This window comes from Emys orbicularis, chromosome 1 (genome assembly GCF_028017835.1).
Source record: "Emys orbicularis isolate rEmyOrb1 chromosome 1, rEmyOrb1.hap1, whole genome shotgun sequence".
NCBI classification, from domain to species: domain Eukaryota; kingdom Metazoa; phylum Chordata; order Testudines; family Emydidae; genus Emys; species Emys orbicularis.
The window spans coordinates 152,105,933-152,133,611 of record NC_088683.1 but is presented as its reverse complement, the minus strand read 5'-3'; the positions used below and the strand labels follow the sequence as shown (position 1 = coordinate 152,133,611).

The 27,679-nt window shown below is 49.5% G+C and overlaps 1 protein-coding gene across 1 annotated transcript; it reads left to right on the top strand.

The window, feature by feature from the left end:
- The first annotated feature begins 217 nt into the window (after positions 1-217).
- Positions 218-25,334, top strand: LRRC23 (leucine rich repeat containing 23). The gene is made up of 7 exons (XM_065423467.1): positions 218-322; positions 512-624; positions 2,192-2,445; positions 2,557-2,687; positions 23,953-24,089; positions 24,729-24,951; positions 25,296-25,334. Exons 1-7 carry the CDS (start codon positions 218-220, stop codon positions 25,332-25,334), a joined length of 1,002 nt encoding a protein of 333 aa, XP_065279539.1.
- The last annotated feature ends 2,345 nt before the right edge of the window (positions 25,335-27,679 follow it).

The following is a 27,679-nucleotide window of genomic DNA, read 5'->3' as shown; positions in this document are numbered from 1 at the left end:
TGACTGGGAGCCTCTGCAGACTGAACTCCTCTCTCCCCTCAAAGGTGGCCCCCAGCGCAGGCCAAGGCACAGCAGCTGGGGGCATGGGTGTAGGTAGGGCAAAGCTCTCCTCACTGCTGGCAGGCCGGGGTTACACACAGGCCCACAGGGGCTGCTGGTCAGGGCTCTCTGGCCAGAATTAAATTCTCTTCTAATGGGCTTTTTCTAGTCTCTGAAGATGTCGGATGAGGAGTTTGATGATGACTACAGTGCCAACGAACGAGAAAAGCAGGGAGAGGAGGGGGAGGAAGAGAAGGAGCCAACAGAGGAGGAGGAGGAGGAGGTAAGGAAGCCTGACATGGAGAGAAGGACTCTGAGCGTCAGGGGAGGGAATCTGTAGGGGAACATGGCTGGGATTAGGGGTGAGCTGAGAGACTGACCCTGCCTTATTTTTGTGAGATGTTATCTCTAAGTCTCTCTTTCTCTGACTGTTTGTTTCTGTCTCTCTCCATTCCTCCCCTCCCCACTTCAGAGCTTGTCTCCCCACCTTCTTACAGAAGAGATCATGAAGGAAGGCCTCTCCCTCTTGTGTAAAACAGGCAATGGCTTGGCTCATGCCTATGTAAAACTAGAGGCAAAGGAAAAGTGAGTGTGGTAACATGCACAATCAAATCCTTCTTCCCCCCACCCACTGGCAGCAGGGCAGAAGCCAACACCCTTCCTGCAGCACCCTTTCTAGGTGGATGGGAGGAGGTTGGGGGAAAAATTCTGGAATGATGATTAATGGGGAAATGGATTGCAGTGCCCAGTAGTGTGACTTCTTTCTGTATGGGTTTCCATGGTTGGTGGGGCATCTCACTCAATATTCTGGACAGATCATATTATGAGTTACCTCTGACTGTACCCTGGGATGATGGGAAGGGATATGGGCTTTGGGGCTGTCACTTTGTTAGTGTCCCTCCTCCCTCCCTGTGTCTGCTTCTCCCCCAATATCTACATAGGCCTGTTCCTGCTCTCCCAAGTCAAAGCTGGCACCAGGAGATGACTGGCCAACTGGAGTTCAGCTTGTTGGTCCAGCAAAGCATTTCTATGGCCCTGTCTCTCTGGTTGGACTCCCAGGTTGCAGCTGGCAGGACATCATGCCCTGGTGGAGACCTCACCACAGTTAGCCAGCCCTAAGTTACCTCTGAGTTACCTCCATTCCAGATCACTTTGATCAGTAGGGTCAGGTAGATGCCCGGATACATTGTTGAGAACACCAATATCAACGTCCAGATAGATACAATGACTGGGTAGATATGACAGATGGATAGTTAGATGGACGTTCCAGGAAATGCTCTCAGCAGCTCTCCTCTTGTGAGCAGTGGGGAGGCTTAGATGACATCCCCCAGAGCTATGCCCTTTGCACTGATTCCTGGGGTTGTTCAAGTGACTTCACCACCCCAAACTCAGCAGCCACCTGAATTATCCTCTTCCTCACCCACCAGTTGCCAGTAATCCATGGACCCATAAGTGTCATGGGGGGAGGACACTATTGGGAGACTTTGGAACTTACATCCCTGTGAACGGAGCCCCCACCCTGGCCATGTCCACCAGGTACTAGAGAGACCTTCCTGTCTTTCATTAATCAGGAGCAGCCCTTGCTGGCCAGGGTGGAAAATGTTTTCTGCACCCTATGCCTGAGCGGCCCTGCAAAAAAAAAAAAAAAAAAAGAGGGTAGCCAATCAGGAGAGGTTGGGGGCCCTGGAAGTTGGTACCCAGGTCAACTGCCCTGCTCGCCTGCCCCTAAAACCAGCGCTGTCACTAATTATGTATTCCAGCCTCCTAGCCCTGCAGCCTTGTCCTTCCCCATCTCCCTCTTTTCCCCACCCAGCCCTCAATGCTAAGACCACTATCTGATGGACTTATCTCTTCACAGCCTCTCTGGGTTTCCTCCCCTCAGTTTCTGCCTGCTCCTGACAGCTCCTTCTCCATTCCTGGGAGGGGTCTCCACCTAGGGGTCCCTCAGGGCTCTGCTTCCAACCCCTCTGCTCACTCCACCATCTGCCTTCTCATGTCCAGAGAAGCTTCTCCAGACCAGATGTAGGTAGGCTGCAGAGGAGGGGACTGGCTCCCCAACAGTGAGGAGGGGCAGAGTGGAGGCCAGCTCTGGGAGGAGAGGGATGGGAGGAAGAAATCTGGATGTTTGTTTCACATCCTCATCCTGTGGCAGGGACCTGACAGATATCAGCCTTCTCCAGAACTACATTCACTTGCGTTATGTGGACTTGTCAGAGAACCAGCTGCGAGATCTGTCTCCTCTGGGCAGCCTCATCCACCTTCTGTGGCTGAAGGTGGATGGGAATCGGCTGATCAGCGCCCGTCTCCCAGAGCTGCCCTACCTTCAGATTGCCAGCTTCGCCCACAACCGCATCAAGGACACAGAGGGCATTACCCACCCACGCCTGGGCAGCCTCAACCTTAAAGGTGAGGTGGGTGTGTACCAGGCCTCACCACAAAGAAGTGCTCCTTGCTGTGTGCTGGGAAGGGAACGCTGGAGGGATTAACCCTTTTGCTGCTTCCTTCTCTGTCACTCAGGGAATGAAATCCAGGTGATATCGGGTCTGGATCCAGGGAAGCTGACAAACCTGCACACGGTGGAGCTGCGAGGAAACAAGCTAGAAACCACCATAGGGCTGCACCTGCCCAAGCTCAAGAACCTTTACCTGGTAAGAGCACCTCACCTCAGGGGCATTATGCTGCAGAGAGTGGTGTGAGACTCCATTGGGGTGTCCATGAGCCAGTGTGGTAGTAGGCCAGCACTGTGCAGTCTTGTCAGCCTGAGAGATTAACATGTTTCAAAAAGGTCAGGGGATCACAATCAATTCTTTGGGGCAGATTCTGTGATCTATTGTGTTCCCAACATGCTCAGTCAGTGGCTCTCAGCTTCTCCTTTTTAACCTATCCCCTTTGCTGCCCTGGGTAGCAGTGTAAGGGAGAATAGCATCTTGTGCCGAGCAAGTCAAGCTCCTATCCTGCACACTCTGGGGCTCCCACAGCAGGCAATGGAACAACCAGAGTTACTCTCTTCTCTCTGTGATGCAGCAGGCAGCCTGCAGGGAAGCTGCTGAGCAACTGCAGCAGATAAAGCACTGCAGGTGCTCAGAGACCTCCCAGCTAGACCAGCTTCTGCGGCTGCAGGGGATGTGACTTCCTTTAGCTCCTCTGTGACCCTCACTCCCGTCCCTGTTTTTCATTAGTTGTACCCCCGGAACTACTTGAGATCTGGGTCTGGCAGCTCCTCCCCTTAGGTTGGGGGAAGGGAGGGACCTTTAGATGTGGGTGGGCTTGTGCCCATCTGCTCTAAGGGTACGTCCAGACTACCTGCTGGAACAGCGGGTAGCGATCAATCTATCAGGGATTGATATATCGCATCTCATCTAGACGCGATATATCAATCCCCGAACGCGCTCCCATCGACTCCGGAACTCCACCAGGGCGAGCGGTGGTAGCGGAGTCGACGGGGGAGCCTTAGCCGTCGATCCCGCGCCGTGAGGACGGGAGGTAAGTCGAAATAAGATACGCAACTTCAGCTACAGGAATAGCATAGCTGAAGTCGACGTATCTTACATCGACACCCCCCCCCCCCAGTGTAGACCAGCCCCTAGATTCTCAATAGGAGCAAGGTATGTTACCCACTCTGGATACCTGCACTCTCATCCTTTTTTTTCCCCTTTGTCGTCTCTGGAATCATTTGAGCTTTGGGTCCAGTAGTTCCTCCCCTTAAGCTGGGGGTGGGGCTTTATATGTGGGCAGGTTTGCACCCACCCATCCCCCTAATCTTCAATAGGTGCAGGATATGAGGTGTGAGGCAGGTAGGGAGATGGTGCTGTCTTCCTTCTCCCTGACAGGACTGATTCCAACCCCAGTTTTGAAAGTGTTGTGCAGGTTTTCTTTGAGACTGAGAACTGATAGGTCAGAGAAAGAACTTGTCAGCACTTGAAAGGATTGCATCTTGGAACAGCTAAAGCCAGAGCAGCCAGGAGGAGAAGCTATTCCTAACTTAGTCCTAAGTAATATTCAGTGACAGGAGCTAGCCACTAAGTAATAGTGACTACAATAATTTGGGGACTTCAACAGCTGAGTCAAGGGAGAGAATTATTCCAGGAGTGGGTGGGTCAGCTTTTGTGGCCTGCATCATGCGGGAGGTCAGACTAGATGATCATAATGGTCCCTTCTGACCTTAAAGTCTATGAGTCTATGAGAAAATTAGGTTCAACATCCAAGGGGCAGGTAGGGTAATAAAAAGTGATACAGTGAGTGACCCTAAGCTTTATAAAGGGAGATTTCAGTAAAATAAGATTAGTCAAAAAGACCCTAAATTAAAAGTAAAAGAAGTAAAGTCCTTAGATTTGACAAGGATACTACCTAAGAAAACTATGGATGGAGGAGGCGATGGCGTAGGAAGGAGGGTTTTAAGTTTATTAGGAACTGGGAACCTTTTAGGAAAGGAGGAGCCCATATAGGAAGAATGGGTTCTATCTAAACCAAAAGGGAACCAGATTGCTGGCATGTAAAATTAAAATCCTTGAGAGGATTTTGTAAAGTAATGACTGGGAGAAAGCCGACGGAGGCAGAGGAGCAAACAGTTTGGGCAGAGACACCTCTCTTAGAGATGAGTTTATTAAAGGGGACTCAATATCCTAGTAAAGAGGCTAGGAAGAAGTTGGTGAAGTGCAGGTAGGAGCTAGTGAGGAACAATCAAACGCAAAAGAGTTCCATTTAAATATAACACATGAAGACAAGCAGCTGAATATTGACAAAATGTACAAGTGCTTATGTAACCTTTGGGTGGGCTAGAGTTCACTTCATTACCCTTCTTCAGTGCCTAAAAAAACCTCAACTCCCATAGAAGAGTAGCTGGAGACCCAGCGTTCAGTATATAAGGGTTTTCAGCAAGGATTGCACAGGGTCAACCTCTCCATATTCAAGTCCCAAAAGGAACTAAAGAAATGAATTTCATTAAATAACTTTATTCTTTGTTTATCATAAGATTTTATAATCTAATTTTTACATGACATGGCTATTTTATAATCCACAGACATTACCTTCACAGTTATACATAAGCATAAATAAAGAAAACAAATTAAAACCTGAACAGGTCAGTCCCCACAGAAATACAGTGAGAAGAAACTGAAAGTTCCCAAAAGCTTAGGTTTTGTTCACCTAAGTCTCAGTTAGAGTCTTTGGTCACCAAATCTAGACAGTCTGCTGAATCTAAAACTGGGGTGGGCAAACTACGTTTTAAGCTGGCCCTCGAGCGGCACCACGCGGCTCGGCCCCGCTCTGTCCGGGGCACTGGGTCAGGAGCCACAGCAGGCGGCTCCTGGAAGCCACGGCATGGCCCCACTCCAGCTCCTACGCGCTCCAATGGGAGCTGCAGGGGCAGTGCCTGCGGATGGGGCAGCGTGCAGAGCCACCTGGCCGCACCTCTGCGTAGGAGCCAGAGAAGGGACATGCCACTGCTTCTGGGAGCCACTTGAGGTAAGCGCCACTTGGAGCCTGCACCCCCTGAGCTTCTCCCCATGCCCCAACCCCCAGCCCTGATCCCCCTCCTGCTCTCCAAACCCCTCGATCCCAGCTCGGAGCACCCTCCTGCACCCCAAACCTCTCATCCCAAGCCCCACCCCAGAGCCGGCACCCCCAGCCAGAACCTGCACCCCTTTCCGCACCCCTTCCCACACCCCTATCCCAGCCCTGATCCCCCTCCCGCCCTCCAAACCCCTCAGTCCCAGTCCAGAGCACCCTCCTACACCCCAAACTCCTCATCCCCAGCCCCACCCCAGAGCCCACACCCCAACCCCAATTTTGTGAGCATTCATGGCCTGCCATACAATTTCTATTCCCAGATGTGGCCCTCGAGCCAAAAAGTTTGCCCACCCCGGTCTAAAACAACATCTTCCCTCCGCTTGCTTGTACGGATCTTCAGTTGGAATCCATGCAGACTCTTCCTCTGCTGAAATCACTGCTAGCCAGTCAGCTAACTGATTAACCAACCACTCAGTTAAGTGTATAGATTTAAAGAAACCCGGTTACAAGAAAATACAAAACTGAGAATAACAAAATAGAAATGACTCTTTCCCCATTACTACATTTAAAGAAAAGTTGTGACTCAGACTAGCTAGAACAGCTTGGCTAAAATCAAAACAACATTCAAAGCATACAATTAAAATAGTTATTTTTTCCTCCCAATTTCCCCTTGCTATATTAGCATTACCCATGCTTCCCTGTTAGAGGGTTAACAATATCACTAACCTGCTCCAAAATGCTTCAGAGTTAGGGACAACCGCCTGCTATCTGCTCCCAGGCTCAGCTTCTCCCAACTCACACAGGGCACGTGGCCCTTTGTAAAGAAGCTGCCCGGACTGCTTGCCTCATGGAGTCTGACTCCAGCAACAGGGAACCTATTGGAGCAGACCCAAAACTACCACACCCAATTCCAGAAGCTTCTGGATGTGGAGTGCTTAATCTGCCTAGCAACAATGACCCAGACACAGCTCAGTCCTACCTCCCCCCATTGGGTCTCCTAAAGAGAAATCTCCCTATTAGACACATGGGTTACACTTATACACAGATGCTAGAAGTCTAAATACTAAAATGGGTGAACTAGAGTGCCTGGCATTAAATGAGGACATTGATATAATAGGCATCACAGAAACATGGTGGAATGAAAATAATCAATGGGACACAGTAATATCAGGGTACAAAATACATAGGAACAACAGAGTAGGTTGTGCTGGTGGGGGAGTGGCTAGGGTTACCATACGTCCGGATTTTCCCAGACATGTCCGGCTTTTTGGTCCTCAAATCCCCGTCCGGGAGGAATTTCCAAAAAGCGGGACATGTCCGGGAAAATAGGGAGGCATGGTAAGGGGACCGCCTCCTCCCCGGGCTCCAACTTTCCCGGCTCCCGCCGCTCTCCCCAGCGCAGCAGCAGCCGGAGCCCGGAAGGAGGCGGCTGCAAGCTCGGATGCCGCCACTGGCCGGCGCCGCTTGGCCGGAACCGGGGCCCGAGCTGAGCCGGGCTGGAGCCGCTGGGACCGGGGCTGGGGGTGCTCGGCCGCCGGCCGGCGCCGGGGCCAGGCCGGGCCAGAGCGACCGGGTCTGGAGGTGTTCTGCCGCCGGCCGGTGCCACTCGGCCAGGGCCAGGGCCAGGCCGGAGCCGCTCAGCCAGGGCCAGGCCCGGTGCCCGAGCCGAGCTGAAGTCGCTAGGGCCGGGGCTGCCGGGGCCAGAGCCTCTTGGCCAGCCACCAGAGGGAGCCGCTCGGCCGGACTGGGCCGCACCTCCTTGCATCCCCCCCCCGCCGCCCCAGCTTACCTGCTGCCTGCCTGCCTGCCTGTTTCAGGCTTCCCGCGAACATTTGATTCGCGGGAAGCAGGAGAGGGGGAGGAGCAGGGGGGTGGAGCGTTCAGGGGAGGGGGCAGAGTTGAGACGGGGACTTTGGGGAAGGGGCAGAGTTGGGGCCCCTTGGAGTGTCCTCTTTTTCCAGGACTGCAATATGGTAACCCTAGGAGTGGCATTATATGTAAAGTAAAAATCTTATATGAATCAAACTGTACTATAAAATCTCTGTGGATAGAAATTCCACGCTTGAACAATAAAAGTATAGCAGTATGAATATACTACCGACCACCTGACCAGGATGATGAAGGTGATTATGAAATGCTCAGAGACATTAGAGAGGCTACAAAGGCAGAAAACATAATAATAATGGAGGTTTTCAACTATCCCCATATTGACTAGGTACATGTCACCTCAGGATGGGGTGTAGAAACACCATTAATGTCTGCTTCTTGGGAGCAGCTAGGGGTATGTCTACACTACGACATTAGATCGAATTAATAGAAGCCGGTTTTATAGAAATCGGTTGTATACAGCCGATTGTGTGTGTCCCCACATAAAATGCTCTAAGTGCATTACGTCGGCGGACCGCGTCCACAGTACCGAGGCTAGCGTCGACTTCCGGCGCATTGCACTATGGGTAGCTATCCCACAGTTCCCGCAGTCTCCGGCGCCCATTGGAATTATGGGTTGAGATCCCAATGCCCGAATGATGCAAAACAGTGCTGCGGGGGGTTCTGGGTACATGTCGTCAGGCCCCTCCCCCTCCGTCACAGCAACGGCAGACAATAGATTCACGCCTTTTTACCTGGGTTACCTGTGCAGACAACATACCACAGCAAGCATGGAGCCCGCTCAGCTCAGCTCACCGTCACCATATGTCATCCGGGTGCCGGCAGACGTGGGACTGCATTGCTACACAGCAGCAGCAGCTAACTGCCTTTTGGCGGTAGACGGTGCAGCATGACTGGTAGCCTTCATCGGCGATCTGGGTGCCGGTAGCTGTGGGGCTGGCAACCGTAGGGCTGCATTGCACCAGCCCCTTACCTTTTGGCAGTAGATGGTTTATTACAACTGGTAACCGTCCTCGTCGTACAGCAGTGGCTGTCAATCATGGGCACCTGGGCAGACATGCTCTGTCCTATCGAACTGTCTTGACAATGATGGCTATCAGTCGTAGTATGCTATTTTCTGCCAAGCGCCCAGTATTTTCTGCTAAGCACCCAGAAGAGGCCGAGGGCGATCTGGGTGCTGGCAGACGTGGGGCTACATTGCTACACAGCAGCAACCCCTTGCCTTTTGGCAGTAGATAGTATATTATGACTGGTATCCGTCGTCATCATACTGCAGTGGGTATCAGATCGTGCAATAGGCCTGAAGGCTAACTGCCAAGCGCCCAGTATTTGCTGCCAAGCACCCAGAAAATGCCGAGGGCTATCAGTCATGCTGCACCGTCGTCTTAAGATGTAAAAAATAGATTTGTTCTGTATTCATTTCCTTCCCCCCTCCCTCCGTCAAATCAACGGCCTGCTAAACCCAGGCTTAGGAGTTCAATCTCTGGGGGGGGGGGAATTCTGTGTGACAGTTGTTTGTGTTTCTCCCTGATGCACAGCCACCTTTCTTGATTTTAATTCCCTGTACCTGTACGCCATGTCGTCACTCGCCCCTCCCTCCCTCCCTCCCTCCTTCCCCTGGTCCTTCAGATACAAGTTTCGCGCCTTTTTTCAGACCAGACGCCATAGCTAGCACTGGGATCATGGAGCCCGCTCAGATCACCGCGGCAATTATGAGCACTATGAACACCACGCGCATTGTCCTGGAGTATATGCAGAGCCAGGACATGCCAAAGCAAAACCAGGACCAGCCGAGGAGGAGGCGATTGCAGCGCGGCGACGAGAGTGATGAGGAAATGGACATGGACCTAGACCAAGTCACAGGCCCCAGCAATGTGGAAATCATGGTGTTCCTGGGGCAGGTTGATGCCGTGGAACGCCGATTCTGGGCCCGGGAAACAAGCACAGACTGGTGGGACCGCATCGTGCTGCAGGTGTGGGACGATTCCCAGTGGCTGCGAAACTTTCGCATGCGTAAGGGCACTTTCATGGAACTTTGTGACTTGCTTTCCCCTGCCCTGAAGCGCCAGAATACCAGGATGAGAGCAGCCCTCACAGTTGAGAAGCGAGTGGCGATAGCCCTGTGGAAGCTTGCAACGCCAGACAGCTACCGGTCAGTCGGGAATCAATTTGGAGTGGGCAAATCTACTGTGGGGGCTGCTGTGATCCAAGTTGCCAGGGCAATGAGAGACCTGGTGATATCAAGGGTAGTGACTCTGGGAAACGTGCAGGCCATAGTGGATGGCTTTGCTGCAATGGGATTCCCAAACTGTGGTGGGGCGATAGATGGAACCCATATCCCTATCTTGGCACCGGAGCACCAAGCCACCGAGTACATAAACCGCAAGGGGTACTTTTCAATGCTGCTGCAAGCCCTGGTGGATCACAAGGGACGTTTCACCGACATCAACGTGGGCTGGCCGGGAAGGGTACATGATGCTCGCGTCTTCAGGCACTCTGGTCTGTTTCAAAAGCTGGAGGAAGGGACTTTCTTCCCGGACCAGAAAATAACCGTTGGGGATGTTGAAATGCCTATTGTGATCCTTGGGGACCCAGCCTACCCCTTAATGCCATGGCTCATGAAGCCGTACACAGGCAGCCTGGACAGTAGTCAGGACCTGTTCAACTACAGGCTGAGCAAGTGCCGAATGGTGGTGGAATGTGCATTTGGGCGTTTAAAAGCGCGCTGGCGCAGCTTACTGACTCGCTCAGACCTTAGCAAAAAGAATATCCCCATTGTTATTGCTGCTTGCTGTGCGCTCCACAATATCTGTGAGAGTAAGGGGGAGACATTTATGGCGGGGTGGGAGGTAGAGGCAAATCGCCTGGCCGCTGATTTACGCGCAGCCAGACACCAGGGCGGTTAGAGGAACACAGCAGGGCGCGGTGCGCATCAGAGAAGCTTTGAAAACTAGTTTTGTGACTGGCCAGGTTACGGTGTGAAACTTCTGTTTGTTTCTCCTTGATGAAATCTCCGCCCTCCCACCCACCCGGTTAACTCTACTTCCCTGTAAACCAACCACCCCACCCTCTCCTACCCTCCCCCCTTCAAGCACCACTTGCAGAGGCAATAAAGTCATTGTTACTTCACATTCATGCATTCTTTATTAATTCAGCACACAACTAGTGGGATAATTGCAAAGGTAGCCCGGGATGGGTGGGGGAGGAGGGAAGGAAAAGGACACACTGCAGTTTAAAACTTTAAAACTTTAACACTTATTGCTCGGGAAATCATCTAGGGTGGAGTGACTGGGTGGCCGGAGGCCCCCCCACCGTGTTCTTGGGCGTCTGGGTGAGGAGGCAATGGGACTTGGGGAGGAGGGCTGTTGGTTACACAGGGGCTGTAGCGGCGGTCTCTGCTCCTGCTGCCTTTCCTGCAGCTCAACCATATGCTGGAGCATATCAGTTTGATGCTCCAGCAGCCGGAGCATCGACTCTTGCCTTCTGTGTGCAAGCTGACGCCACCTCTCATCTTCAGCCCGCGATTCAGCACGCCACCTCTGCTCTTCAGCCCGCGATTCAGCCCGCCACCTCTCCTCTCGCTCATATTGGGCTTTTCTATAATCAGTCATTGACTGCCTCCACGCATTCTGCTGTGCTCTGTCAGCGTGGGAGGCAGTCTGTAGTTCTGTAAACATTTCATCACGCGTCCTTCGCTTCCGCTTTCTAATATTCACTAGCCTCTGTGAAGGAGAAAGATTTGCAGCTGGTGGAGGAGAAGGGAGAGGTGGTTAAAAAAGATACATTTTAGAGAACAATGGGTACACTCTTTCACGTTAAATTTTGCTGTTCACATCACACAGCACATGTGCTTTCGTTACAAGGTCGCATTTTTCCTCTTATATTGAAATATATTGAGGGCCTGCCGGTTTGGTGTGAGAGATCACTCACGCAGTGCCAGGCCACAGATTTCAGCTTGCAGGCAGCCATGGTAAAACACAGTCTTTTGGCTTTTTTAACCTTGTTAACATGTGGAGATGGTTTAAAACAGTACTGCTCTCATTAACCATACCAAGCACCCGTTGGGTTGGCCATTTAAAATGGGTTTGCAATGTAAAAGGAGGGGCTGCGGTTTCAGGGTTAACGTGCAGCACAAACCCAACTAATTCCCCTCCCCCACACACCCAATTCTCTGGGATGATCACTTCACCCCTCCCCCCCACCGCGTGGCTAACAGCGGGGAATATTTCTGTTCAGCAGAGCAGGAAGGGGCACCTCTGAATGTCCCCTTAATAAAATTGCCCCATTTCAACCAGGTGACCGTGAATGATATCACTTTCCTGAGGATAACAAAGAGCGATAAGGAATGGATGTTGTCTGCATGCCAGCAAACACCGGGACCATACGCTGCCATGCTTTGTTATGCAATGATTCCAGACTACGTGCTACTGGCCTGGCGTGGTAAAGTGTCCTACCATGGCGGACGGGATAAGGCAGCCCTCCCCAGAAACCTTTTGCAAAGGCTTTGGGAGTACATGAAGGAGAGCTTTCTGGAGATGTCCCTGGAGGATTTCCGCTCCATCCCCATACACGTTAACAGACTTTTCCAGTAGCTGTACTGGCCGCGATTGCCAGGGCAAATTAATCATTAATCATTAAACACGCTTGCTTTTAAACCATGTGTAATATTTACAAAGGTACACTCACCAGAGGTCCCCTGTGTGCCCACAGGGTCTTGGGTGAGTTCGGGGGTTACTGGTTCCAGGTCCAGGGTGATAAACATATCCTGGCTGTTGGGGAAACCGGTTTCTCCGCTTCCTTGCTGCTGTGAGCTATTTACATTATCTTCATCCTCATCTTCCTCGTACCCCGAACCCGCTTCCCTGTGTCTTTCTCCAGTGAGGGACTCATAGCACACGGTTGGGGTAGTGGTGGCTGCACCCCCTAGAATGGCATGCAGCTCCGCGTAGAAGCGGCATGTTTGCGGCTCAGCCCCGGACCTTCCGTTTGCTTCTCTGGCTTTGTGGTAGGCTTGCCTTAGCTCCTTAATTTTCACGCGGCACTGCTGTGCGTCCCTGTTATGGCCTCTGTCCTTCATGGCCTTGGAGACATTTTCTAATATTTTGCCATTTCGTTTACTGCTTCGGAGTTCAGCCAGCACTGATTCATCTCCCCATATGGCGAGCAGATCCCGTACCTCCCGTTCTGTCCATGCTGGAGCTCTTTTGCGATCCTGGGACTCCATCACGGTTACCTGTGCTGATGAGCTCTGCGTGGTCACCTGTGCTCTCCATGCTCAGCAAACAGGAAATGAAATTCAAACATTCGCGGGGCTTTTCCTGTCTACCTGGCCAGTGCATCTGAGTTGAGAGTGCTGTCCAGAGCGGTCACAATGAAGCACTGTGGGATAGCTCCCGGAGGCCAATAACGTCGAATTCCGTCCACACTAACCCAATTCCGACCCCCTAAAGCCGATTTTATCGCTGATCCCCTCGTCGGAGGTGGAGTAAAGAAACCGGTTTAAAGGGCCCTTTAAGTCGAAAGAAAGGGCTTCGTCGTGTGAACGTGTCCAGGCTAAATTCGATTTAACGCGGCTAAAGTCGACCTAAACTCGTAGTGTAGACCAGGCTTTGTCCTGGAACCTACAAAGGGAAAGGCAATTCTTGATTTAGTCCTAAGTGGAGCACAGGATTTGGTCCAAGAGGTGAATATAGCTGAATCACTTCATAATAGCCACCATAATGTAATTAAATTTCACATCGTTGTAGGAGGAAAATGCCAAAGAAAGCTAACACAGCAGCATTTAATTTCAGAAAGGGGGACTACACAAAAATGCAGAAGCTAGTTAAACAGATATTAAAAGGTACAGTCACAAGGATAAAATGGCTGCAAACTGCATGGAAACGATTTTAAAACACTATAATAGAGGCTCAAACTAAATGTATACCCCAAATAAAAAAAAAAAACAGTAAGTGAACAAAAAAAATTCCACAATGACTAAACAGCGGACTCAAAGAGGTGGTTAGAGGCAAAAAGGCAAATCCTACTGAGGAAAATAGAAAGGAGCACAGCCTCTGGCAAATCAAGTGTAAAAGTATAATAAGGCAGCCCAAGAAATAATTTGAAGAGCAACTAGTTAAAGACACAAAAACTAACAGCAATTTTTTTTAAGTACATCAGAAGTAGGAAGTTTGCCAAACAATCAGTGGGGCCACTGGGTGATCAAGGTGCTGTTACAAGGCTGTTACAAAGGAGCTAAATTAATTCTTTGCATTGGATTTCACTGTTGAGGATGTGGGGGAGAGCCCCACACCCCAGCCATTCTTTTTAGGAGATAAATCTGAGGAATAGTCCCAGATTGAGGTGTCAGTAGAGAAGGTTTTGGAATAAATTGATAAATTAAACAGTAATAAGTCCCCAGGTCCAGATGGTTACACCCAAGTGCTAAGTAGCTCAAGAATGAAGTGGTTGAGTTACTAGCAATAATATACAATTTCTAATTAAAATCAGACACTGCTCCAGAAGATTGGAAGGTAGCAAATGTTGTACCTAAAAAAATTAAGGGGTAATCCAGGGAATTACATCCCAGTGAGCCTTATTTCTGTGCCTGGCAAATTGGTTGAAATTATAATTAAAAGGAGAATAATAAAACACCCGGAAGATCATGAGTTGATAGGGTCTAACCAGCATGGATTCTGCAAATGAAAATCATGTCTCACTAATCTCAAAGTGGAACTCACACTGACTTCAGTTGCAGATATGAGCACTCAGCACTTCTGCTGATCAGCCCCAGCTCTCAAATCAGACCCCTGAAAATGAGGAACATACAGTTAGTGACCACCTGTGAAAAGTCTGGTTGAAGTGGTTTGCCCAGCATCACACACGAACTCTGTGGCAGAGGCAGGGATAGAATCTAATTCTCCAGCGCAGCCTTAACCATGAGACCCTTCTTTCTCTTCCTGCAACCCTGTGCTTCTTTCAGTACATGCCTTCCAATTTCTGCAACAAACAAGGTAGGGGTCCTACAGAAAACAGCCTCCTTTCCTACACAGCTCTGATTTACTCCCTGAGCACCATCCATCCTGTGCACTGAATGAAGCAGTGGTTCTGTGGAAAAAATAGTATGTGATCATGTCATTGAAGATTGTAACATAATGCATATGCATAAGGGGAGCCGAATTCAGTTTGCACAGGCAGTTTTAATTATGGCATTTCTTAACTTTTGAGTGCAACCTTAATAATGTTCTTTTAATGTGGGGTGTCATCAGCAAAGTTGGAACCTTTGGATTCATTGCACAAACCTCTGCCATTTCAATTAACAGAGTAACTGATAGCAGTATAAGTTGCTATCCTCTATGTGAGGGGTGGGCAACCTTTTTGGTCCGAGGGCCACATCTGGGTATGGAAATTGTATGGCGAGCCATGAATGCTCATGAAATTGGGGGTTGGAGTGTGGGAGGGGGTGAGGGCTCCAGCTGGGGGTGCAGGCTCTGGCGTGGGGCTGGGGATGAGGGGTTGGGAGTGCAGTAGTGTGCTTTGGGCTGGAACTGAGGGATTCAGAGGGTGGGAGGGGGAATCAGGGCTGGGGAAGGGGTCAGGGATGCAGGCTCCGGGCGGTGCTTACCTCAAGCAGCTCCGAGAAGCAGCGACATTTCCCCCCTCTGGCTCCTACGCAGAGGCGCAGCCAGGCAGCTCCTGGCCAATGGGAGCTGCGGGGGCAGAGCTTGGGGTGGGGGCAGCGTGCAGAGCCCCTTGGCTGCCCCTACGCGTAGGAGCTGGAGGGGGGACATGCCGCTGTTTCCAGGAGCTGCGCGGAATGGGGCAAGCCCGGAACCCGCTCCCCGGTGGGAGCTCGAGGGCTGGATTAAAACGTCTGGAGGGCTGGATGCAGCCCCCGGACTGTAGTTTGCCCACCCCTGCTCTAAGTGGACCAGCACTAGAAGGGTTTCACAGATTGGCTGAAACTATTGTAAAGAAGAGAATGATCAGACACATAGATGAATGCTTTGTTGTGGAAGAGTCAGCCTGGCTTTTATAAAGGGAAATCATGCTTCACCAATCGATTAGAATTTTTTTTTGGGGGGGGGCAACAAACATGTGGACAAGGGGGTCCAGTGCACATAGTGTACTTGACAGGTTTCAGAGTAGCAGCCGTGTTAGTCTGTATCCGCAAAAAGAACAGGAGTACTTGTGGCACCTTAGAGACTAACACATTTATTAGAGCATAATAAATAATAATAATAGCCCACGAAAGCTTATGCTCTAATAAATGTGTTAGTCTCTAAGGTGCCACAAGTACTCCTGTTCTTTTTATAGTGTACTTGGATTTTCGGAAAGCCTTTGACAAGGTCCCTCACCAAAGGCTCTTAAGCAGGGGTGGGCAAACTTTTTGGCCCAAGGGCCACATCTGGGTATGGAAATTGTATGGCGGGCTATGAATGCTCATGAAATTGGGGGCTGGAGGGCGGGAGGGCTCTGGCTGGGGGTGCGGGCTCTGGGGTGGGGCTGGCAATGAGGGGTTGGGGATGCAGGAGGGTAATCCAGGCTGGGACCGAGGAGTTCGGAGGGCAGGAGGGGGATCAGGGCTGGGGCAGGGGGTTGGGGTATGGGAGGAGTTCAGGGGGGCAGGCTCCGGGCGGTGCTTACCTCAAGCAGCTCCCAGAAACAGCAGCATGTCCCCCCTCCGGCTCCTACGCAGAGGTACAGCCAGGCGGCTCTGCACGCTGCCCCATCCGCAGGCACCACCCCTGCAGCTCCCATTGTTTGCGGTTCCCAGCCAATGGGAGCTGTGGGGGCAGCATGTGGAGCCCTCTGGCTGCCCCTACGTGTAGGAGCCGGAGGGAGGACATGCCGCTTTTTCCAGGAGCCATGCAGAGTGGGACAAGACCCTGACCCCGCTCCCCGGCTGGAGCGGAACAAGCCCCAGACCCTGTTCCCTGGTGGGAGCTCGAGGGCCAGATTAATATGTCTGGAGGGCCTGATGTGGCCCCCGGGCCGTAGTTTGCCCACCACTGCTCTTAAGCAAAGTAAGCTGTCATAGGATAAGTGGGAAGATCCTCTCATGGATCAGTAATGAGTTAAAAGACAGGAAACAAAGGGTAGGAACAAATGGGTCAGTTTTCAGAATAAAGAGAAGTAAATCGTGGTGTCCCTCAGGGAGCAGATCTGGGACCACTGCTGTTCAACATGTTCCTAAATGTTCTGGGAAAAGGGGTAAACAGTGAGGTTGCAAAATTTGTAGACGATACAAAATTACTCAAGAGAGTTAAGTCCAAAGCAGACTGCAAAAAGTTACAAAGGGATCTCACAAAACTGGGTGACTGGGCAACACAATGGCAGATGAAATTCAATGTTGATAAATGCAAAGTAATGCACATTAGAAAACATAATCCCAAATATACATACAAAATGATGGGATCTAAATTAGTTGTTACCACTCAAGAAAGAGATCTTGGAGTCGTTGTGGATAGTTCTCTGAAAACATCTGCTCAATGAGCAGCAGCAGTCAAAAAAGATAACAGAATGTTATGAACCATTAGAAAACGGATAGATAATAAGACAGAAAAGATCATAATGCCACTATATAAATCCAGGGTACACCTTGAGTGGTGTGTGCAGTTCTGGACGCCCTATCTCAAAAAAGATATACTAGAATTGGAAAAGGTACAGAGAAGGGCAACAAAAATGATTAAGGGTATGGAACAGTTTCCCTATGAGGAGAGATTAAAAAGACTGGGACTGTTCAGCTTGGAAAAGAGACGACTAAGGAGAGATATGATAGAGGTCTAAAATCATGAATGATGTGGAAAAAGTGAATAAGAACATAAGAACAGCCATACTGGGTCAGACCAAAGGTCCATCTAGCCAAGTATCCTGTCTTCCAACAGTGGCCAATGCCAGGTGCCCCAGAGGGAATGAACAGAACAGGTAATCATCAAGTGATCCATTCCCTGTCGCTCATTCACAGCTTCTGGCAAATAGAGGCTAGGGACACCATCCCTGTCCATCCTGACTAATAGCCATTGATGAACCTATCCTCCATGAACTTATCTAGTTCTTTTTTGAACCCTGTTATAGTCTTGGCCTTCACAACATCCTTTGGCAAGGAGTTCCACAAGTTGACTGTGCGTTGTATGAAAAAAAAAAACTTCCTTTTGTTTGTTTTAAACCTGCTGCCTATTCATTTAATTTGGTGACCCCTAGTTTTGTGTTATGAGAAGGAGTAAATAATACTTCCTTATTTACTTTCTCCACATCAGTCATGATTTTATAGACCTCAATCATACCTCCCTTAGTCGTCTCTTTTCCAACCTGAAATGTCCCAGTCTTATTAATCGCTGCTCATACGAAGCCGTTCCATACTCCTAATCATTTTTGTTGCACTTTTCTGAACCTTTTCCAATTCCAATATATCTTTTTTGAAATGGGGCAACCACATCTGCACACAGTATTCAACATGTGGGCATACCATGGATTTATATAGAGGCAATATATTTTCTGTCTTATTTATCTATCCCTTTCTTAGTGATTCCCAACGTTCTGTTCGCTTTTTTGACTGCTGCTGCACATTGAGTGGATGTTTTCAGAGAACTATCCACAATGACTCTAAGATCTCTTTCTTGGGTGGTAACAGCCAATTTAGGCCCCAACATTTTATATGTATAGCTGGGATTATGTTTTCCAATGTGCACTACTTTGCATTTATCAACATTGAATTTCATCTGCCATTTTGTTGCCCAGTCACCCAGTTTTGAGAGATCCTTTTGTATCTCTTCACAGTCTGCCTGGGACTTAACTATCTTGAGCAATTTTGTATCATCTGCAAATTTTGCCATCTCACTGTTTACCCCTTTTTCCAGATCATTTATGAATATATTGAATAGGACTGGGCCCAGTGCAAACCTCTGGGGGACACCATTATTTACCTTTCTCCATTCTGAAAACTGACCATTTATTCCTACGCTTTGTTTCCTATCTTTTAACCAGTTACCAATCCATGAGGGGACCTTCCCTCTTATCCCATGACAGCTTACTTTGCTTAAGAGCCTTTGGTAAGGGACGTTGTCAAAGGCTTTCTGAAAATCTAAGTACACTATATCCACTGCATCCCCCTTGTCCACATTCTAGTAGATTGGTGAGGCGTGATTTCCCTTTATAAAAACCATGTAGACTCTTCCCCAACAACTTATGTTCATCTATGTGTCTGACAATTTTGTTCTTTACTATAGTTTCAACCAGTTTGCCTGGGACAGAAGTCAGGCTTATCGGCCTGTAATTGCCGGGATCACCTCCGGAACCTTTTTTTAAATTGGTGTCATATCAGATATCCTCCAGTCATTTGGTACAAAAGCTGAATTAAATGATAGGTTACAGACTACAGTTAGTAGTTCTGCCATTTCACATTTGAGTTCCTTCGGAACTCTTGGGTGAATACCATCTGGTTCTGGTGATTTATTACTGTTTAGTTTATCAATTTGTTCCAAAACCTCCTCTAATGACATCTCAATCTGGAACAGTTCCTCAGATTTGTCACCTAAAAAGAATGACTCAGGTTTGGGAATCTTCCTCACATCCTCAGCCATGAAGACCGACACAGAGAATTCATTTAGTTTCTCTGCAATGACCTTATCATCCTTGAATGCTACTTTAGCATCTCACTGGTTGTTTAGCAGGCTTCCTGCTTCTGATGCACTTACAAAAAATTTGCTATTACTTTTTGAGTCTTTGGCTAGCTGTTCTTCAAATTCTTTTTTGGCTTTCCTAATTGTATTTTTACACTTAATTTGCTAGAGTTTATGCGCCTTTCTATTTTCCTCACTAGGATTTAACTTCCACTCTTTAAAGGATGCCTTTTTGCCTCTCACTGCTTCTTTTACTTTGTTGTTTAGCCACAGTGGCACTTTTTTGGTTCTCTTATTTTGTTTTTTAATTTGGGGTATACATTTAAGTTGAACCTCTATTATGGTGTCTTTAAAAAGTTTCTGTGCAGCTTGCAGGGATTTTACTTTTGGTACTGTACCTTTTAATTTCTCTTTAATTAACCTCCTCATTTTTGTTCAGTTCCCCTTTCTGAAATTAAATGCTACAGTGTTGGGCTGCTGTGGTGTTTTCCCCGCCACAGGGATGTTAAATTTAATTATATTATGGTCACTATTACCAAGCGGTCCAGCTATGGTGTAAATCCTGTGTTCCACTTAGGACTAAATCAAGAATTGCCTCTCCTCTTGTGGGTTCCAGGACTAGCTGCTCCAAGAAGTTGTCATTTAAGGTGTCAAGAAACTTCATCTCTGCATCCTGTCCTGACATGACATGTACCCAGTCAATATGCGGATAGTTGAAATCCCCCATTATTATTGAGATTTTTATTTTAATAGCCTCTCTAATCTCCCTGAGCATTTCACAGTCACTATCACCATCCTGGTCAGGTGGCGATAATCTATCCCTACAGTTATATTCTTACTATCCATAGAGATTCTATGGTACAATTTGGTTCATTTAAGATTTTTACTTCATTTGATTCTATGCTTTCTTTCACATATAGTGCCACTCCCCCACCAGCACGACCTGTTCTGTCCTTCCAATATATTTTGTATCCTGGTATTACTGTGTCCCATTGATTATCCTCACTCCACCAAGTTTCTGTGATGCCTATTATATCAATATCCTCATTTAAAACGAGGCACTCTAGTTCACCCATCTTATTAGTTAGACTTCTAGCACTGGTATATAAGCACTTAAAAAACTTGTCACTTTTTAGCTGTCTGTCATTATGTGGTGTAATTGAATGGGACTCTTTTTCATTCGACTGTTTCTCATCAGATCCTACCTGTATTTTATCATCTTCCATCCTCTCCTCCTTACTAGGACATAGAGAATATCCATTAATAGATCCTCCTCTAAGGGATGTCTCTGCCCAAACCACATGCTCCTCCAGACCTGTTGGCTTTCCCCCAGCCCTTAATTTAAAAACTGCTCTACGACCTTTTTAAGTGCCAGCAATCTGGTTCCATTTTGGTTTAGGTGGAGCCCATCCTTCCTGTATAGGCTCCCCCTTTCCCAAAAGTTTCCCCAGTTCCTAATAAATCTAAACCCCTCCTCCCAACACCATAGTCTCATCCACACATTGAGACCCTGCAGTTCTGCCTGTCTAACTGGTCCTGCGTGTGGAACTGGAAGCATTTCAGATAATGCTACCATGCAGATCCTGGACTTCAATCTCTTACCTAGCAGCCTAAATTTGGCCTCCAGGACCTCTCTCCTATCCTTCCCTATGTCACCGGTACCTACATATACCACAACCACCGGCTCCTCCCCAGCACTACACATAAGTCTGTCTAGATGTCTTGAGAGATCCGCAACCTTCACATCAGGCAGGCAAGTCACCATGTGGTTCTCCCGGTCATCGCAAACCCAGCTGTCTATGTTTCTAATGATTGAATCCCCCATAACTAATACCTGTCTCTTCCTAATAACTGGAATTCCCTCCCCTGGAGAAGTATCCTCAGTGCGAGAGGATACCACAACATCATCTGGAAGGAGGGTCCCAACTATGGGATCATTTCCCTCTGCTCCAGTTGGATGTTCTCCTTCCCTGGGACTTTCATCCTCCTCAACAGCACAGAGGCTGTCAGACCGGGGGTGGGACCGTTCTACTGTGTCCCGGAAAGTCTCATCTATGTACCTTTCTGTCTCCCTCAGCTCCTCCAGCTCAGCCACCATAGTCTCCAAAGCCCGTACACGGTCTCTGAGGGCCAGGAGCTCCTTGCACTGAATGCACGCATACTCCACCTGCCCATAGAGCAGGTAATCATACATGCTGCATTGGGTGCAATAAACTGGATAGCTCCCACTCTGTTGCTGGACTTCTGCCTGCATTATCTTTTTACTCCTAAAGCTCGTTCCTCTGTTGTTGTTTTGATTTTATCGGGGGGAGGGGGTGTATTTGGCTTTAAGTTTAAAGAATGTTAAGTGTATCTAGCCCCCTGGCTCTCACTCCCTTGCAAAACTCCCCTGTTAGCCGCTCCTGTTCACTAGCTCCTCTGGTTGCTTAGGAGCAGGCTTTTTAAAGCACTGGTCTTCCTGAGCAGTCCCACCCCCTGATTAAGGGTTGATGGTTGCTACAGGGCTTAGGGATCAAAGCCTCATTAAGAAGCTCTCAGCCTTGCCTAGCAGGCCGCTAGGCTCAGCACACGGTCCCCCAAACAAACAGACCACACGGTATATTTCAGTCAAGCAGCAAACACACCACAAACACACACACTACAGACAACAAACTTACCCCAAAGGTCACGTAATTGCTCCTCCTTCACCTGGAGAACTCTCTCACGAAACTCCCGTTAGCCGCTCCTGCTCGCTAGCTGAATAAGGAAGTATCATTTACTCCTTAACATAACATAAGAACCCAGGTCACCCAATGAAATTTATAGGCAGTAGGTTTAAAACAAACAAAAGGAAGTACTTCTTCACACAATGGAGAGTTAACCTGTGGAACTCATTGCCAAGGGATGTTGTGAAGGCCAAAACTATAATGGGGTTAAAAAAATAATTAGATAAGTTAATGGAGGATAGGTCCATCAATGGCTATTAGCCAAGATAGTCAGGGATGCAGCCCCATGCTCTGGGTGTCCTTGGCCTCTGACTGCCAGAAGCTGGGAGTGGACGGCAGGATGGATCACTCAATGATTGCCTGTTCTGTTCATTTCCTCTGGGGCACCTGGCATTGGCCACTGTTGAAAGACAGGATACTGGGCTAGATGGACCATTGTTCTCACCCAATATGGCCGTTCTTATGTTCTTACATTTGCTAGTGGGTTTCACAGATGTTTGTTGACAGCAGACAAATGGTGAGGAGTCTTGGGTTCCATCCCAGCTCTGGAAGGGAGTGTGCTCTAGTGGGCACAGATTCTTCTGCCCATTTCCCCACAAGCTTCCCCCTCTTCTCCAAACTGTCCCAGCCTCTCCTATAACTGTGATAACGACTGGCCTAGACAAAATAAATCAGAAACTTCTGTTCTCCCTGTCACCTAACATAAGAACAATGAGACATTCAATGGCACTGAAAGGTGGCAAATTAAAAACCAATACAAGGAAATATTTTTTCACACAACATGTGATTAGACCATGGAATTTATTGACAGAGGTAGTTGTTGAAGACAAGCATTAGCAAGATTCAAAGAGGGACTGGACATTTATATGGATAACAAAAATATCCAGTTATTAACAGTAAAGCCTACAAAAAATTGGAAGGAACATAACACTTCCCTGTTTCAGGGCTTAAACCATCCCTGGGGGCAGATTATCTCACATTTGCCTCTTGCAGTTTTCTTACCCCTGCCTCTGAAGTGTCTGTTTCTGGCCACTGTCAAAGGCAAGGATGGCAGACTAGATGGCCCACTGGGCTGATCCAGTCTGGCAAGCTCTGTGACCCTGCAAACACATTTTCAATTCATAATCAAACACATAGGGCGATAATTTAGAACCCAAGGCCACAGATTGGGTACTGCTGTGGTAGGGGGTACTGTGCTGGTAGTGCTGTGGGTAAGCCATAGGGCTCACTCTGTTCTCTAATCAGTAATGATCTCAATGCCCCAGTGTAATTCTAGGGGCCACTGTGCTGCAGGGAGTGGTGTGGGTTACTCAGTAGGGGACATTCTCTCCTTGGAGTTAGTACTGGCCCCATTGCCTCAGCATGATGCTGCTGGAGGTTAAGTCTTTCACAAAACATTTTTCTTGAGTCCTTGTAGTCCAAAGATACCCTATCCCTTTGCCCAAGTCAGGGCGTTAACCCTCATACTCAAATCCCAACTCAGATTATTTTAGTCTCAATCATAGAATCATAGAAGATAGGGTTGGAAGAGACCTCAGGAGGTCATCTAGTCCAACCACTTGCTTAAAGCAGGACCAACACCAACTAAATCATCCCAGCCAGGGCTTTGTCAAGCCGTGCCTTAAAAACCTCTAAGGATGGCAATTCCACCACCTCCCTAGGTAACCCATTCCAGTGCTTAACCACCCTCCTAGTGAAATAGTGTTTCCCAATATCCAACCTAGACCTCCTGCACTGCAACTTGAGACCATTGCTCCTTGTTCTGTCATCTGCCACCCCTGAGAACAGCCAAGCTCCATCCTTTTTGGAATCCCCCTTCAGGTAGTTGAAGGCTGCTATCAAATCCCCCCTCACTTTTTTCTTCTGCAGACTAAACAAGCCCAGTTCCCTCAGCCTCTCCTCGCAAGTCATGTGCCCCAGCCCCCTGAGGGACTCATCATCCCTAAAAAATTTCCTGCAGCTTCTATTGGAAACAGTATTCCACTGAACCTCCTATCCTAAGTCATTGCACAGCACTGTTGTTGGATTGTTAAACAGCTGTTGTGCCCCACCTCAGAGAAGGGTGCACTTTAGAGGAGTGCACTGGGGGTGATGAGTATGTGGAAAGTGAAAGGGATTTTAGCACTATAACATTATTCTGATTCCCTCCTCCCTTTCTCCAACTTTCTTTCCTTCCCTCACCCCAATCTCTCCTCTCCCTTCCTGGTGCTCAGGCCCAAAACTTCATTACCCACCTTGAGGGCCTGGAGGAACTGGTGCAGCTTACGACCCTGCATCTACGTGACAACAGGCTTGAGACCCTGGATGGCTTCTCTAAGAGCATGAAGTGCCTGCAGTACCTCAATCTGCGGTGGGTCCTCCCCTGATCAACTTTGGCCCTGGAGACCCCTCTGGAGAGTACTGGGAACCCCCTGTGGGCAATGGGACTGCTCTCCTCAAAACATGTCAAGTTAGCTGCTTTGGAGACACTAGTCTTCACCAGCAGGTGGGGCTGGGTTGGTCTTCCCAGCCCACTGATCTCTACGGTCCAGGCCAAGCCACCTTGATGGGCCCCAGTGCTCTGATTCCTCAACCACTTTTGGATGCCACTCTTTGCCACTGGGTTCCTTCAGAGAGATTGGCCCCTCCACATCCATCTCAGATCTCCCCTGCTGCACCTTATCCTCCTTGGTCCCTCTGCCCTCCCCCCTTCAGTACCCTGTTGATGACTGCAAATACCCTTTTCTCCTAGGTATTTGCTATACAGAGGAGGCAATGACACTGGCTGATCCAAAGGGCTGTCTGTACACAGAGGAGACACCTAAGGAAACCCAGAGAGGGGAAGATCTTTCTTTTTGTCTCTCTCAGTTTGGGGAGCCCCAGGTGCTCAGGGCTGTTTGCTGATGAGTCCCTTTCAGTGGGTCATGTCTGTTCAGTCACTTTATTGTTATTTTCATTGGGGGATCTCAATAAATAGAGTTATTCTCTCTCCCTGTTTCTCCCCCCGCAGGGGGAACGGGATTCTGAACCTTCAGGAGATGGCAAAGCTGCAGGTTCTGCCCATGCTGCGGGCACTGGTGCTGATGGACAATCCCTGTTCTGATGAAGGTGAATACCGGATGGAGGCTCTGGTGCTGCTTCCCCGTCTTGAGCGTCTCGACAAGGATTTCTTTGAGGAAGATGAGCGGGCAGAGGCCGAGGAGACACGGCAGCGACGCCGGGATGAGGAACAGGTTAGAGCAGGGGATGCGGGGTGGGGGGCCAGGGCGGGAAGAGACTCGGAAAGGAGAAAGACTAGAGATTTTCAGTCTGAGTGTCTTTTCTTTAGATTAAGGGGAAAAAAAGAAAGCCTAAAGTAGAGCCTCAGGAGAGAGTACAGTGTGTGAAACATCCTCTGAAACATGCTGCATCACATCTGCCATACAAAATGGCCTGAGCCATTAGCCTTAGCTAATGAAAGGGTCAACATTGAGAAAACAGTCAGAACAATTATAGAGCCACCTACCCCACAAGGAGGAAAGAAAGCAACATCTGGAACCATCCTTGTTAACCTCTCCCTTTTCTTTTTTTCCCTCAGGAAATGGAGGAATCTGCCCAAGGGGAAGTGACTGAGTGACCCTCCAGTTGCCCCTAGAGTCTCTCAGAACTCTGTGGGGCAGGAGTAGGTTGGCCAGGGAGCAGGACCAGTGTCTACGGCTCCATGTATTTGGCCCTCAGAGACCATTCCTTTGCCCACACTCCCTGTCTCTCCTGGGAGAAGTTGGTGTCAGACACCCCCCTGTGCTGCCCAAGGGAATGCAGCTCTATTGCAGTCAGTGAAGCACAGGCTCTGCTCCTCACAGGCCCAAGGAGAAGGAGGGACAGTTAAGGTTTGTGCAGTTTGAATTGTGGAGCCTGAAGCTCCTGCAATATTTTCTGCTTTGAATAAAAAGAATTAATGAATCTGGAGTGAGTGAAGTTGATTATCCTGGGCCCCTCTCCTCTCCTCTCCTTTTGTGTCTCTGGCTCGCTCTCTCCATCCCCTACGTGCTGTTTGCAAAGCTTCTTCTAAATCCTGACTCATCGCAGCTCTGGGTCACATGCTGCTGTCTCGGCCCTATCAGGGGCGTCTCCATCCTGCTGCTGCTGCCGCCGTTGGCTTAGAGGACACATCATCTCCCCTTGAGGTCCTGCTCCTACATCCTTCCTCAGCTCCATCCTCCTCCTTCCAGCAGCACTTTCTCAGTCTCTTGCTCACACCTGCCTTAGGAAGGTAAGTGTCCCCCTCACATCCAACATCCCCCTTGTGCATCTCTACACTCCCCATCCTGGAGGGCCCCCAGCACCCCCCAGCATTTGGGTCCTTGGAGAAAGGGACCAGGCGGAGAGGCAAATAAACTAGCTAAACTCCCCTCACTTCCTCCTCCTGCTCTCCCCTCCCCCTGCATTCTCCCTCCTCTGCTTCTCTCCTTTCCTTCTTATTTTAATGTCATGCAATCCCCCCTGTCCTGCCCTTATCTGTGCTACATCACAAAGCTGCAGGACAACACAGCTGTGCCTCTCCATGGGGTATTTATTTGGGGAGGGCTCAACCACCAGAGGTAAGTTATGTTCCCAAGGGCACCCAAGGGAGATGCTGTGGCTTAGAGGCTTACTTGGGGGCAGCTGATTCCTGGTGTCTCTGAAAGAGCTTGGTGCTAGGAGGGGGACTAATCTGAGGTGCCGGTGAGCATCGTTCATGTGGGAGGGAACCAGGAGGGACCAGCTTTGCTGAACTCTGGGATCAGGCTAGTTTCCTAGTCTAGCAGGGCGTTGGCAGCATCACAGAGCTGCCTCCCAAGGGGAGGGAGGGGAATTGCCTTGTGCGACATCACATAGTTCACAGCCCCACACCCCACTGGGGGGCAGTGATGGGAAGAGATGGCAGCCAAGGAAGCACTAACTGCAGCAGCCACAGCACTGCAGCAGTGTGAGCTTCCTGGGAGCAGTGCCGAGCCTGGGGGAATTGCAGCAGTGCCAGCTGCCTTACAGCAGTGCCCTACCAGTGCGTTGTTGTAGAGGACTGCAGCAGGCTTGAGGACTGGGGAGGAGGATTGGGCAGTCCTTGCCACTGCCTGGCTTGGCAAGCGGGGGATGGAGGGATGCAGCAGTGTTAGCTTCTACAACACCATGCCCTGGCAGTGTGAACTTCCTTGAAGCAGTGCCAACCTGGGGGAAGTACAGCAGTGCAAGCCTCCTGCCAACGTTGCCCATTCCACCAGCCACCACTCCCTCTCCCAGCACTGTGTGACTGCTCCTTGCGGAAGCTATCCAGGCTTCCTCTCCCAAGGGCCTGTGCACCCTTCAGCCTGACGTCTGCCCTCTTCTTCTTGAGCTGCGTCTGAGTTCCAGGCTGTGGCTCTGTTCCAATCCCTTATCCCAGCTTATCCATCTCTGACCTCCTTTCAGGACAGCACTGCTGCAGCCAGTGAGTTCCAGTGCGGCTCTTCCTCCAACTGGGGCCCTGGAGGTGGAGAGCTGGACAGTGAGAGAGAGAGAGAGAAGCAAGGAAGGAAGGGTACAGAGGGGAGAGGAAAGAGGAACAGAGAGCGTGATGGGGCCATGGGGATGCAGCATGGCTGAGGTCTAGTTCCTTTGCTGTCCTTGGGCCAGCTGCTCAGTGGCCTTTGGAAGGATTGGGTAGAAGAGGAAAATTGACAGTCTGAAATGAAGCTGACAATGTTGCTGCTGAGGGGTTGGGAAATGTTTAGTCCAGTTCATGTGTCATCATCAGGAAACTCACACTTGTGGGGTCTGTCCCTCCTTGCCCTCTCCCTCCTTTATGCTGCCTGCTAGGGTACTGCCAGGGCACTGCCATGAGGGAAACGCACAACTGCAGGGCACTACCATGGGGGAAGCGCCTGTGGGGTCTGACAGACTGCGTGAGAAATTCGGCTTGCAGAGCAGCTGCTAGGGCAGCTGATGGGGATGCCAGCCCAGATG